The sequence below is a fragment of the Lithobates pipiens genome, unplaced genomic scaffold (genome assembly GCF_037356315.1).
Source record: "Lithobates pipiens isolate NorthernLeopardFrog02 unplaced genomic scaffold, aLitPip1_a1.2 Scaffold_8, whole genome shotgun sequence".
NCBI classification, from domain to species: domain Eukaryota; kingdom Metazoa; phylum Chordata; class Amphibia; order Anura; family Ranidae; genus Lithobates; species Lithobates pipiens.
Window position 1 is genome coordinate 206,827,827 of NW_027507903.1, and position 13,870 is coordinate 206,841,696.

The window sequence follows — 13,870 nt, forward strand, 5'->3', positions numbered from 1 at the left end:
TTGGATGATATTTATTTTGTTGTTAAAAGTAGAATCACTTTTAATATCTTGTCATTATAGTCAAATGGGCTTATTTATTAATGGAATGTGTTCAGTTCACTTCAAATACCCAATAAAGCCCAATAAAAACATATATTCCCCTGAACCTAATTGGATATTTTATATAAATAAAGAGAAGCACAAAAATTAGTTTCTGTAGAATAATTAGTCCTCAGTAAGCTGATTTTAAATGAACTGTGTTGCTGAATTATTTCTTCATAGAAATTAAGTATTTCTTTCATAAATACTGAGCTGAGAAAGGGTGTGTTTATTATTGTATTATATAAATGAAATGGTAACAGGTGTTCCTATTGTTAATCCTAATAAATACCTTGAGGAATAATTTATAGTAATCCATAATGCATGGTGTGTTTACAGGTTATTAGTGGGTCTGGGGGTTGAGTGCTAGCTGTGCCCATTGTACTCTCTAATTGGATGTATATAGGGCACAGCTATGAAATAATTGCAGATTGTTTGATGGCATCTAAGATGTGCATTAAGTATCTACCATTGTGAGCCTTGAGCAGAAGTCAGGTTTGGCCTGAAGTACTGAAACCTAACATATTAATACTTCATGTCTGAGACTATAATAACCTTGCATACTTTGCTAAATGACTTAATCCTCTAACAAGCTTACCATTTGTGCCTCCATGCCTAGGAGGTCTGCTACTATAAAACCACATAAACAGAAGCAGAAAACTCTATTCACCTGAATTGTGTCATTCTATATAATGTACAGTACATCTCCTCTTTTAAGGCCAAATAGAATGTAACAATAGAGATCCGACTTGTGTCCTTTTAGCATTGCAGCCATATGACATTTAGGCTTGGTACTAAAAGCTAATTCAAAAAATGTAACATCTAATGGATCGCTGTGGTTGTTGTTAATATTGTTCTTTGAGCTCTTTTTTTTGTCTTCTTTTTTTATAAAAGGGTGCCCTTTCTTCTCAACATGGCCCAAAAGTGCAGGAAAATGCAGCTCAAAAATTACTTAAAGTGATTTTAAACCTATACATTTACCCATTGTAGAGACTGGCCTCAGGTGATATAGAGATGGATCAAATCCTCCTACAGAAGTTGTGTCTATATATCTGCAGTCTTCTGTTCTCTACAGTACATCTGTTCAGAGTCCAGAATTGATAACGCTTGTCTGAGCTGTCAGAAAAAAGGGGGTGGAGAGCTGAAATGACACACCACAGAGCTCAGTGAGAAGAGCTCTTAGAGATGATTGGAGGGAAGAGACACACCCCCTTCACACAGCACACAGGAACAGAGTCAATGCTTTCAATCAGCTGGAGGTCCCTCCCTGTCACCATTTTCTCTTGGTGTCAGGAAAACTTGTCAGAAGTGATTCATGCTGACAGCAGATGAACGAAGCAGCAAACAGAAATGACACTTAGTGCTGAAAATTGAGACAAGTCCCTACTATAGAGGCATATGCTCTGTTTATATTTCATGTGGGAGGTTTAAAACCACCTTAATTAAAGTGACTGTAAACGTTCAGATTTATTATTTTTTTTTAATTAGCAAACGTGTCATACTTACCTGCTCTGTGCAATGGTTTTGCGCAGAGCTGCCCCAATCCTCTTCTTCTCAGGTTCTCGCTGTGTGGCTGTTTTAAGCACTTGTGATTTTGCCAACATCAATGGACAGTAAAGTTGGATCTTTTAATCTCTATGTCTTCTATTATAAGTGTTTTATGTCAACAGCACTAGACCCTAGAATATAAGATTAGTGTTAGTTAAAAAGTAGATGTACTTATAGGGAACCCGGCCTTTCTGCCTAGTGCATTTGTTTTTCATATTGGCAAGGCTTGAGCAACTGCTAAATAAAATTTTATTTTATTTATTTTTTCTTTGCTTCAATCCTGGTAACTATTGTGTTCTGTCTATGGGAGCCTTCCCCACTGGCAGAATACAATGATCATTACTGGCAGCTATAGACGCCAGCAGTGATTGGGCAAAAAAAACCTGACAGGCTGGTTCTACTGATGTTGATTGATGGATCGACTTCAGTACAACCAGCCTGCCCATAGATCGATTGAAATTTGGCTGGTGCCTGCAGAACTGGACAAATTTCAATCTTTCTATAGCTGCCTTTCCTGCGGTTATGGTCATTCACCGCAGACCCACTGAAACCCGGTATATAAACGATCTCAGCTACCTCCCAGCAGTGACTTGACAGCCTTCTAATCTCTAATGTAAACACAAAGCAGGTGCTGTAGAAAGGAACAGCAGGGTGAGCTAAACGTCTGAGAAAACCAACTTGACAGTCTTTAGTACCCCTGCTTTAAAGTTTGGGGATGAATGGCTTATCCAAAGACACGAGTTCCTGATCTGACCACGAACTTCAAGTCCAGAGAATGCCCTTCTTAAGGATTTCTTTACAGACAAGATAGTTTGTATACTATTAGCAACTGCCCATTCATATCGGTAAAATGATAAAGTAGCGGCCGCAGTGCGGGGATGACAGACAGGTTATGATCCAAAGGTACATTTTTCTGACTTGAGATTTAGCTTTTGTTTTTTAAATCAGAATTAACTTCACAATTTATGTATCTAAGCCCAGTAAATCACTTTCTTAACATATAATTACTGTGAGCAAAATTCTTAGGAGGCCACTTTACTAGCTGTCATCGTTAATTTGATGGCATTTAGGCTTATGTTTCATCTTAAGTAAGGGGTAAGCAAATGAAGTTATTAATACATACAAGAGCTTAAGTTGACTCCATAAAATTTGATGTAGTATATTATGCCAGACATTTTGCTTTAAGGCCTGCAAATGTGCCCCATCAAACTTAGCTGTTAACAATATTGCCCATAAAGATCCATTTTTTTCTATAGCAGCTGCAGGAAGCTCAGCAGGTAAAAAAAAACTTGCAGCTGGATTTCTGGCCAAATACATTTTAGAGAACCACCAAATTTAAAATAATAAACACCTGGTCTAAACAATGGTATTGTACAGAATGACCAAGAACCTCCTCTTCTGGGATCCCCCACTGGTGCTATCCGCTCCTCCTATTCTCTAAGTGTCCCCACAGCAAGCTGTGTGCAGCATGTGTCCATCAACACACACAGAGCGGTTTGGTCCCTCTCCCTCCTCACAGCATTTGATTGACAGCAGCAGGAGCTAATGGCTCCCACTGTTGCCTCAGTCCCTGTGGGTTGAGGGAGAGGGGAGAGAAGAGATTAAGCCAGACACAGGTTCTTTACCTAAATGTAAGTTTTAGCTTTAGAACGAAGTTGGTAATATGTATGTCATAAAATACTGCAATTAAACTGAGCCATGATGTATACCATACTTTAGTGGTATGGAAGAGGAGCAAACCTGAGATGCTTTGTATGATCTGTCTGTCACATAAGTTATAAAGTACCATTATCCAGTGCCATGAATATCATAAAATGTTTTGAACGTTCACCCACTGCTGTAGGCAGGTGATTATCTACATGGCCAAAAAACACTACAGCTCTGACACTTTGCCCATTCTATCGTGATAAAATGTCATATACCAGGTTAAAATAGAAGTATTGAAAGATACTTATTCCTGGAGGTATAGGAATAAATTAGGCAATTGGTAGAACATGTCTGACACTGTGGTGCTGGCAAGGCTCTTTTCATATGTGGGCTGGAAATCCACAATCTGTAAAATAGGAAGGGAAGAAAGCACCAAACCGGCATAGAGTAGCACAATTTATTAAGTAAAATACCATATAATACAAATAGAACGCACAAGCGGGTGAGGGGGAGAGAAAGGATGACAGTCCGCAGTGGATTGTAATGGGCTGGGAGCTGTGTGGTAGTCGTTGGTGGAGAAGAAAGCCGGCTGTGGTGAGGAGCAAGATGAGCCATGATGGTAGATCCAGAAATCAGATGTCCGCCCAAAGACGATGTATCCAGCTAAGAGTCGTGAGAAGAGCTGTCAGTCCAACCACTGTGAGCCAATCGGGACGCATTTCAGAAGCTTAACCATGCCTCCTTCATCAGCCTCCAGGTGATTATCTACCCTTAGGAATAGGAAACATCTTTAACCCCTTGCCGATCGGCTCACGCCGATATACATCGGCAGAAGGGCATGTACAGGCATATTAACGTACCTGTACGTTGTCCTTTAAGACGTGGCATTGCGGGAACGCAGGAGCTCCGTGAGTGTGATCACGGGTCCTGCGGACTTGATGTTCGTGGGGATACCCGTGGTCATCTCACAGAGAGGAAGAACAGGGAATTGCTGATGTAAACAAGCATTTCCCCCTTCTTCCTAGTGACAGGACACTTATCACAGCTCCCTGTGATCAGGAACGGTGATCAGTGTCATGTTACACGTAGCCCATCCCCCCCACAGTTAGAATTACTCCCTAGGACACACTTAACCCCTGCAGCGCCCCTAGTGGCTAACCCCTTCACTGCCAGTCACATTTACACAGTAATCAGTGCATTTTTAATCACTGATCACTATATAAATGTGAATGGTCCCAAAATAGTGCCAAAAGTGTCCGATCTGTCTGCCATAATGTCGCAGTTATGATAAAAATTGCAAATCGCTGCCATTACTAGTTAAAAAAAAAATATTAATAAAAATGCCATGAAATTATCCCCTTTTTTTGTAGATGCTATAACTTTTGCGCAAACCAATCAATTAACTGCTTATTGCGTTTTTTTATAACAAAAATATGTAGAAGAATGCATAAACTGAGGAAAAAAAATTTTTTTTTTTAAATATATTTTTTGGGGATATTTATTATAGCAAAAAGAAAAAAATATTGTGTTTTTTTTCAAAATTTACGCTCTTTTTTTTGTTTATAGCGCAAAAAATAAAAACGGCAGAGGTGATCAAATACAGCCAAAAAAAAGCTCTATTTGTGGGGAAAAAAGGACGTCAATTTTGTTTGGGAGCCATGTCGCACGACCGCGCAATTGTCAGTTAAAGCAACGCAGTGCCGAATCGCAAAAAATGCTCTGGTCTTTGGCCAGCCAAATGGTCCGGGGCTGAAGTGGTTAAAATACACACAGTAAAGAACTGACTATTATGTGAAAAAAACGGGTCAGAGTTTACCAACAATAATTGGTTTGGGCCTGGGTCCTAATAACAAGTAATTGTTGAGCAAGACATGTAGTGTAACGAGGAGCAATGATCTCAAAAACAGAAATGTTTTGGGGTTTATTGCTCCATTAAAAAGAATGGGCCCCTTCAGATCTGTAGACCCTAATGTCTTAGTTGGATGATTTTGAAGGCATAGTATTCTACTGTCATGTTGCTATTGTCCTTGACAGCTGGAGTGATAAATGAGAATAGATGAGGTTTTGGTCTACCAAAAAAAGTGGGCAACACTTCCTATTTCTAGACCCTGTCCCTAATCATCAATGTAATCACAATGATCACAATGATGAGTGGATGAGGTGTGATTTTGATAAGGTCAAACTCCCGTTGGATACCTGAGAGGCTAGATGAATGCAAAGGTACTGCTACATGTGCGGAAGAGTTCTGCTACTCTGCTGCTTCTTATGGTGATTTTTACACTAAATATACATATTTTTTATTGATCCCTGAAAGACATACATATTTTGGATTGTATATATATCCTACTAGTTTGCCTGTTAAATCTGATATTCACAAGTCTGAATAAAATATCAAGTCTAGAGGGTGTAAAAATGTAAACAAAATTAGACTGTAAATCACCCCCCCCCCCCCCCCCTATAAGTGATCACTTTCCCTCTGTTCTCAGCTTCATAAAAAGTTGAGGAAGGATCAACTGAAGCACACTGGTCTTCACAGTGAATGGCTGTGTGTGTAAGTGTGGGGAGGGGGGTTGTCAGGACCAGTCTGATCATTGGAAGGGAGCAGGCTGAGTACCCAGCACAGCCAGAACACTGACCATGCTGTGCTCACATGCCTAGTGTTGTCCGTTTTTAATAGGAAAGAAGAGGGACTGGCAGGAACACCAAGGATTTCACACAAAGCAAGCAATACAAAGAGAACATGATACAGCAGGCACATATCAGGAATATGACATGTTGGGTTTACATGTTCTTTAACATGTGAATTAAGTAATTTCCAAACTTTGAAAGTTAAGTTTTTCCAAATACTGAAATCTGCAAAATTGGTCCACCTTGACTGTCCTATAGTTACTAATAAATACAGCCATTTTCATTTGATGGTCATTATGCTGGAAAGTGTAGAGTATATCCAAGGAACCTGGATGAACGTAGAGGGGTAAATCTCCACAAAACTCATGTAAACATTGCTATTTTTCCTCCCTGTTATCTGCAGTTGCGCACTTAAAGTTAACTTTGCCAAACCAAAACATTTTTAGTTAGTTTTGGATAGAATGAGTAAAAATTAGGACCTTCAGCTTTTCATTTCTATCTGTGTCCATGTTGGGTAGATTTACCCTCACTATTGAACCTGGAGACCATTGTCAGAAAGTGATGGCAAATCCAACATTTTTAATTTGTCAATTTTTAATTTGTCACATAAACAGGAAGTAAGGGGAAATCTTTTGAATGGGGCACTTGTTACAGTATCAGCTGACGAAGAAGGGGAACTTCCCACGTTTTGTAAAAATTTCCTTTCACTTGCTGTTACATCTCTTGAGAAAGAAATGAAGGGAAATCTCCCCAAAGGAACCAAACAAAAACTGACCGGTGTTAATCTCTCCCAACTCTATTCAGAGATGAAAAGTTAGTAGAAGTTTTGGCTTTACATACACTTAAAACTTCAACTTTGGGCGGCACAGTGGTGTAGTGGTTAGCACTCTCACCTAGCAGTAAGAAGGGTCGCTGGTTCAAATCCCAACCACGACACTGCCTGCCTGGAGTCTGCATGCTCTCCCTGTGCCTGCGTGGGTTTCCTCCAGGTACTCCGGTTTCCTCCCACAAACCAAAGACATGCAGGTAGGTTAATAGGCTTCTGTCCAAAATTGGCCCTAGTATATGAATGGGGACCTTGGATTGTGGGCTCCTTGAGGGTAGGGACCAATGTGAGTGTGTAATGTACAGGGATGGGGACAATTGTAGACACTCAGGTTGAACTGGATGGACTTGTGTCTTTATTCAACCTTACTAACTATGAAACTATGAAACTCTGGGCTGCATTTAAATGTACCCATATAGTAGGATTCCTCTCATACTGCAGGGGTTAATGCTTGTTTAGCTAAGGCGGTAATGAAACGAGTACAAATTCCAATACATCGAACCCTCTCCCCCACTATCTGACACTTAGACAGTGCACACTACAAGTCCTGCACTGTGCATGATGACGTCAAAGAGCTTAGGCCAGGCAGCAATGTATAGTGGCTTCAAGGAACCTGTTGGGGAGCAAGAAGTGGAGGACCACACAGCATGGGTGAATTTAACAGCAGCCTGGAGATGGTTGCTGCCTGGGATATAGTTCCGCTTTAACTATGCTATGTTGCTGCAGTAGTGGGTGTTAAGGTAGAGATGCCTAGATGATAAAACTGGCTAAAGAATAAATAGAATATCTTTTGTTAGTTAAAGTATATGTGAACATACTCTACTCAAAACTCTCTTCATGTGTATTCTCATATTGCGTGTGTCAGTGTTGGAAGGGGACGGGCTGTTAGTAACGTTGAGCACATGGAAAACTACTTTCTCTGCTGTGTATGTTACACTCCAGGAGCATGCCCATTCTGTGCTCTGGACTGAGTATAGGAATATAGAATATAGGAGGGAATTACATCCCCCATCTGTGTATGTCTTCTTCTGTCCATGCCCCTACTGGCTACAGCTGCATAAGGCAGGCTGTGATTGGCTAATCATTTGCAGCCATGTTCACAACCTTCTTGCAGCTGTGGGGCTGGGTAATCAATACTTTATTTCAATATTTCAACACGGCTAAAATCCAAGCATGATGGTAACCCTTTCCTATGTGCCTCAATTTCTTCCTCTCTTTTCAGACTTCTTTTCTGCTACTTTCCTCTCTTTATCCTGTTGAGCTTTTACTCCATTCTGTCTCCTCTCTCTCTCTTTGTTGCGCAGGTGGACCACATTCATCTCCTTCGCCTACCTCCACACGCTTTTTTTTTTTCTTGCCCCACATTCACACCACTCCTGAGATTAAGCAAAAAAGCTAAATACCACCCAAGATGCAAAAATGTCCAACCCTTGACAATTAGAGAAACAATAACCTTCCTTTTTTAAACTGGATGAGACAATCTATGTTAACATCTCTCAACCCAGATCCTTAGCACATCCAAACACTGCATCCTGGACACATTATTTCTTGTGAGTCTGTTATTTCCATCTACATGGACGTTATCATGTATTCACCATTGTCATTCAATTAACTGTTTGTTAATTGTGTGATCACATACTCTTCTGTAACAGTTTTTTTAAAAGCTTTTTAAAAGCTTTTTAATAAAAACCTTTTGAAAAAAAAGTGAAAAATTGTTTCTCCTGTTAGTGACAAAAACATACCTTATTAGACATATATATGCTATAATCATTTTACTTTAAACATTTCCCATATATGAATTTAGGATGAGTATTTAGCTGCTTGCCACAGGTCTATCTTCACATAATATTCTACTTCTTATTGAAGAAATCATATGTGTTATGTTAGGTCACACAAACAGGTCATAAAGAGAAGTATGTCTTTGACTTTTTCTGTACTCACAGTTTGGCTTTCTGCAAGCTTGGCTTGGATGTTTACAGTGGAGAATGCAGAAACTGTACAGATCCAAATATGGTAGGCTGTTAGTTGGAACCCGAAGAGGAGACAATATATATTGTCAGTCCTCCATATATATATATATATATATATATATATTGTACGTTTATACTAGTATTTTTCTTTGCATTTAAATGAATGTTCCAGTACAGATTTAAAGACACAGAGTAACCTTTTATAAATGAATTGTGAAGGCTACCATTGCCGACCTCTGCTTCTACAAATTCTTTCTTCTCGGCATCTTTAGACACACAGAGACTCTTGTTTTTCAAGCCAAAAGTAGGTTTGGCTTAGGAATTGTTCATGTTTTTTTTTTTTTTTTACATCATTAATCAATGCAAATGTAAAACAGAATTGATAAAGTTAAAAGTTTGTTTTGTAGCACCGCATGGTAACTCTGCAACTCCACATTTGTAAAACATATGGTTGATAAAAATCCTGTAAGGAACACAGTTTATATGTTTGCCAGCATATGCACAGCAATTAGCATTTTTAAGAATTTATATATCTAAATGATCCTGAATGCTCAGATTAACAATTCGTAGGCTGTCTTTTCATCAAGTATGATAAAAACAAATTGTCTTTGGGCATTTCCATTAAATGTCTACACCTGTCAACGTGGTCCTTTTATATGGAAAAGTACATTATAACCAGATGTTTATAAACATCTATTAAACTATAAGAATGTATTTCTTTTAAAACTGCAGGCATATTTACAGAATTATTATTTCTTTAGTAATTAACACATCATTTGGGTAAATTCAGTGACTAGAATCTGAGAATGTTGACAGATGGTGTGCTCACATTCTGTGTCATAAATACATATGTACAATAGTTTCCTGTTTTGCTTGTTCTTGAATTGAATACAACCTGGCCTTCACAATGAAAAGTTTATTATGTAATGTAAACCCATTATTTCTGAAACCATGTACGGTCAAGGTCTGCATTTATTGCAGTAAACAGAACATGCCTTTACAATAATGCATTTTGAATCCCATTCTTACTTGTAATACATTTTTCTTTCTTTTGGGGGTACAGGCAGTGATTCATGCTGGTAGTAATGCTTCAGATTAATGTTATAAACCGTATAAGATAAAATAGTTTGCTGCCTGTCCAACATAAATGGATGTGCCCCATAACTTCTGCCACTGTAATATTAGGTACTAGTAGAATTTATTTATGAAGCCACAACATGTTTCTCAGGGCTGTGCAGCTAAATTAAATTGAGGATCATGCTACAAAGGACATACTGGCTACATATATATCTTAGGAATTGGAGAATTTTAAGTTGGCCAGATTTGCTTACAGTTTAGAAGTGTTCTGGTAGATTAGGCTCTCTGATCCTTTCCAATAACAACAAATATCTATTGAGTCAGGATAACAAATATAGATGCACTAATAATACTTTATATGTGGTCTGGTCCCACACTTTTATTAGCGTGGATGATAAGTATCTGTTGATCAAATTGGGCAGTTTCTGTGTATGACTAAATCTTTTAGTTTGTGTTGGAGAAAAAAATCACTTGGATTACGGTACATTATGTAACCTTATATATATATATATATATATATATATATATATATATACAGTATCTCACAAAAGTGAGTACACCCCTCACATTTTTGTAAATATTTTATTATACCTTTTCATGTGACAATACTGAAGAAACGACACTTAGCTACAATGTAAAGTAGTGAGTGTACAGCTTTACAACAAACTTTAGTGAATGTACAGCTTTACAACAGCTTTACAGCAAACAGCCATTAATGTCTAAACCGCTGGCAAAAATAGCGAGTACACCTCAAGGTGAAAATGTCCAAATTGGGCGCAAAATGTCAATATTTTATGTGGCCACCATTATTTTCCAGCCCTGCCTTAACCCTCTTGGGCATGGAGTTCACCAGAGCTTCACAGAATGCCACTGGAGTCCTCTTCCACTCCTCCATGACGAGAGCTTGTGGATGTTGGAGACCTTGCACTCCTCCACTCCCCATTTGGGGATGCCCCACAGATGCTCAATAGGGTTTAGGTCTCTAGACATCCTTGGCCAGTACATCTTTTGGCTTTCCCCTTCTTTAGCAATGCAGTGGTTGTCTTGGAAGTGTGTTTGGGGTCGTTATCATGTTGGAATATTACCCTGTGGCCCAGTCTCCAAAGGGAAGGGATAATGCTTTGCTTCAGTATGTCACAGTACATGTTGGCATTCATGGTTCTGTCAATGAACTGTAGCTCCCCAGTGCCAGCAGCACTAATGCAGCCCCAGACCATGACACTCACAGGGCCATGCTTGATTGTAGGCAAGACACACTTGTCTTTGTACTCCTCACCTTGTTGCCGCCACACACGCTTGACACCATCTGAACCAAATACGTTTATCTTGGTCTCATCAGACCACAGGACATGGTTGCAATAATCCATGTCCTTAGTCTGCTTGTCTTCAGCAAACTGTTTGCAGGCTTTCTTGTGCATCATCTTTAGAAGAGGCTTCCTTCTGGGGTGACAGTCATGCCGACAAATTTGATGCAGTGTGTGGTCTGAGCACTGACAAGCTGAACCCTCACCCCTTCAACCTTTGCAGCAATGCTGGCAGCACTCATACGTCTATTTCCCAAAGACAACCTCTGTATATGATGCTGAGCGCATGCACTCAGCTTCTTTGGTCAGCCTGTTCTGAGTGGAACCTGTCCTGTTAAACTGTTATATGGTCTTGGCCACTGTGCTGCAGCTCAGTTTCAGGGTCTTGGCAATCGTCTTATACTCTAGGCCATCTTTATGTAGAGCAAAAATTATTTTTTTCAGATCCTCAGAGAGTTCTTTGCCATGAGGTGCCACATTGAACTTCCAGTGACCAGAATGAGAGAGTGAGAGAGATAACACCAAATTTAACACAGCTGCTCCCCATTCACACCTGAGACGTTTTAACACTAACGAGTTACATGACATCGGGGAGGGAAAATGGCTAATGGGACCCAATTTGGATATTTTCACTTAGGGGTGTACTCACTTTTGTTGCCAGCGTTTGGACACTAATGGGTGTGTGCTGAGGTATTTTGAGGGGGCAGAAAATTTACACTGTTATACAAACTGTACACTCACTACTTTACATTGTAGCAAAGTGTAATTTCTTCAGTGTTGTCGCATGAAAAGATATAATAAAATATTTACAAAAATGTGAGGAGTGTACTCACTTTTGTGAGATACTGTATATATAGATATCCTGCTCTATAAATGCATGGCCTGCACCCTGGACATTCTTCTTTACCTTTATTATTGGCACTCTCCTCACTGAATCATTCTCCTTCCCTTCTATCCACCGCCATTTCCCTCTCTGGTCACTATCATTCTTTTCTATCAATGCCTACTCTACCTCTCTTTGGTTGTTCTCCTCCACATCCCTCTATACCTTCTCTCGTTTACTCTTCTTTGATCGATTAAGGTCCACTGCCATTTCCTCCATACACAGCTCTCAGACTGTTTATACATTGTAACTCCATACCGGGGCTGGAGATGTTCGTCTTTTCTAAGCTCCTGCTCGTCTTCTCTCATAGAGTTCTATTTGACTAGCATAGCGGTCTCCAAACTGTTTCCCGGGAACTGGATGCGGCCCTTTGCTTACCTTTATCTTGCCCTCTGCACTATTTCATCCACTGACACCAACAATTGGGCATAATTCCTGTCGCTGACACCAACAATGAGGCACTATTCTTCCCACTAATACCATCAAAAGGGTGCAATTCCTCCCTCTGACACTAACAATGGGGCATAATTCCTTTCATTGATTCCAGCAATGGACCACTATTCCTCCCACTGATAGCAACAATGAGGCACTATTCCTCCCGCTTCCACCTATGATGAAGCATTATTCCTTCCATTGACACCAACGGTGAGGCACAAATCCTTCCATTGACACCAACGATGGGGCAAAATTACAAATTTACTTTACTATGGTTACAGGAAAAAAGGTCCTGTACTACACATATAGAATGCTTTTGGTTGCATTACTCGAAATTTTAAGAACCTATTCAATTGACAGCGATAGAAAGTTAATGTATGCTGACCAGAAAGGTTGCAGGGACAATTACTTTTATAGCATGTTAGCCCGGCATATTAGTGTTAACTAAGAATTAAAATTTATGTCCAGCCAAAAGGTTTTTCCTTCCAAAAAGTACAACATTGTCTTGACATACATTTTAAGCTGGCCATACGTGCTGCATATCAGTTAGCTGTGCATGCTTGATATTGATGCTACCCAACCATTTCTCATAAAAAATATTAAATAGATGTGTTCATGGCTATTACTGTACTTGTTCATATTCCCCGTATACATCCTTGGCTCTGCTTTTAAGGATATCTCAATCAGAAACGACATTTATTTAGCAAAGGGTTTATTTTGTTAAAAAGGTTTCTGCTGAGGTTTAATGCTATTCCTAAATCCAGAATGGATTCTCCATACTTACAGTTGCATGTATGCATTAGGAAGTGGAGAATGATAGAGAAGACGCTGTATTAATAATTTTTTTGTCTTCTATTTCTAAGGCACGAAGAAAGGAAGTTTTTGTTCAAGAACGATATGGAAGATTTAATCTTGGAGATCCATTCCTTGCTCTTCAGCGAGATTTTGAAGCAGGTGCTGTTGATAAAGAAAAGAGGCCTATTTGTAGCAATCCCCTTACTATCTTGGAAGCTGTCATGGCACACTGCAGGAAGATGCAGGAAAGGATGTCTGCTCAACTTGCTGCTGCTGAGAGGAGACAAAGAAAGGCAAGTGAAGATGTTTAATGTTAATGAATTATTGCTTAAAGCAAATGTGAATTGTAAAATACTTTCCTTGAACCAACGGTCTTCACCTATTGCAGGCACCTTTGGGTGCCCAGACATCAGTGTTTTTTCAGTGTAAGCATGCTGAATGCCTGGAATTGCCTGACATCCTTTTATTATGCAAAGTTTTCTGTATGTATTGGTGAGGAACCTGACCCCACCCCTTCTATCTGCTGAGCCCTATAATTGGTTAATGAGGCTCCCGTCACAGTACACATCACATGTGCAAATGTGAGGCTGACGGGAAAGCCCAACTCGTAATCAGTCAACCCAGGGTGTATGTGCATAGCCTAAGCACCTAGGCTTCCTGGGTGCTTACAGTAAAAATA

At 39.6% G+C, this 13,870-nt stretch overlaps 1 protein-coding gene across 2 annotated transcripts in view; it reads left to right on the forward strand.

Annotated features, from left to right (window-relative positions):
• CTTNBP2 (cortactin binding protein 2) overlaps positions 1-13,870 on the forward strand; it is a 149,321-nt gene that overhangs the window by 45,399 nt on the left and 90,052 nt on the right. For both annotated transcript variants that reach the window (XM_077468478.1, XM_077468479.1), the window contains exon 3: positions 13,260-13,484. In XM_077468478.1, the coding sequence (XP_077324604.1) occupies positions 13,260-13,484 (225 nt within the window). The remainder of the gene's footprint in view (positions 1-13,259; positions 13,485-13,870) is intronic.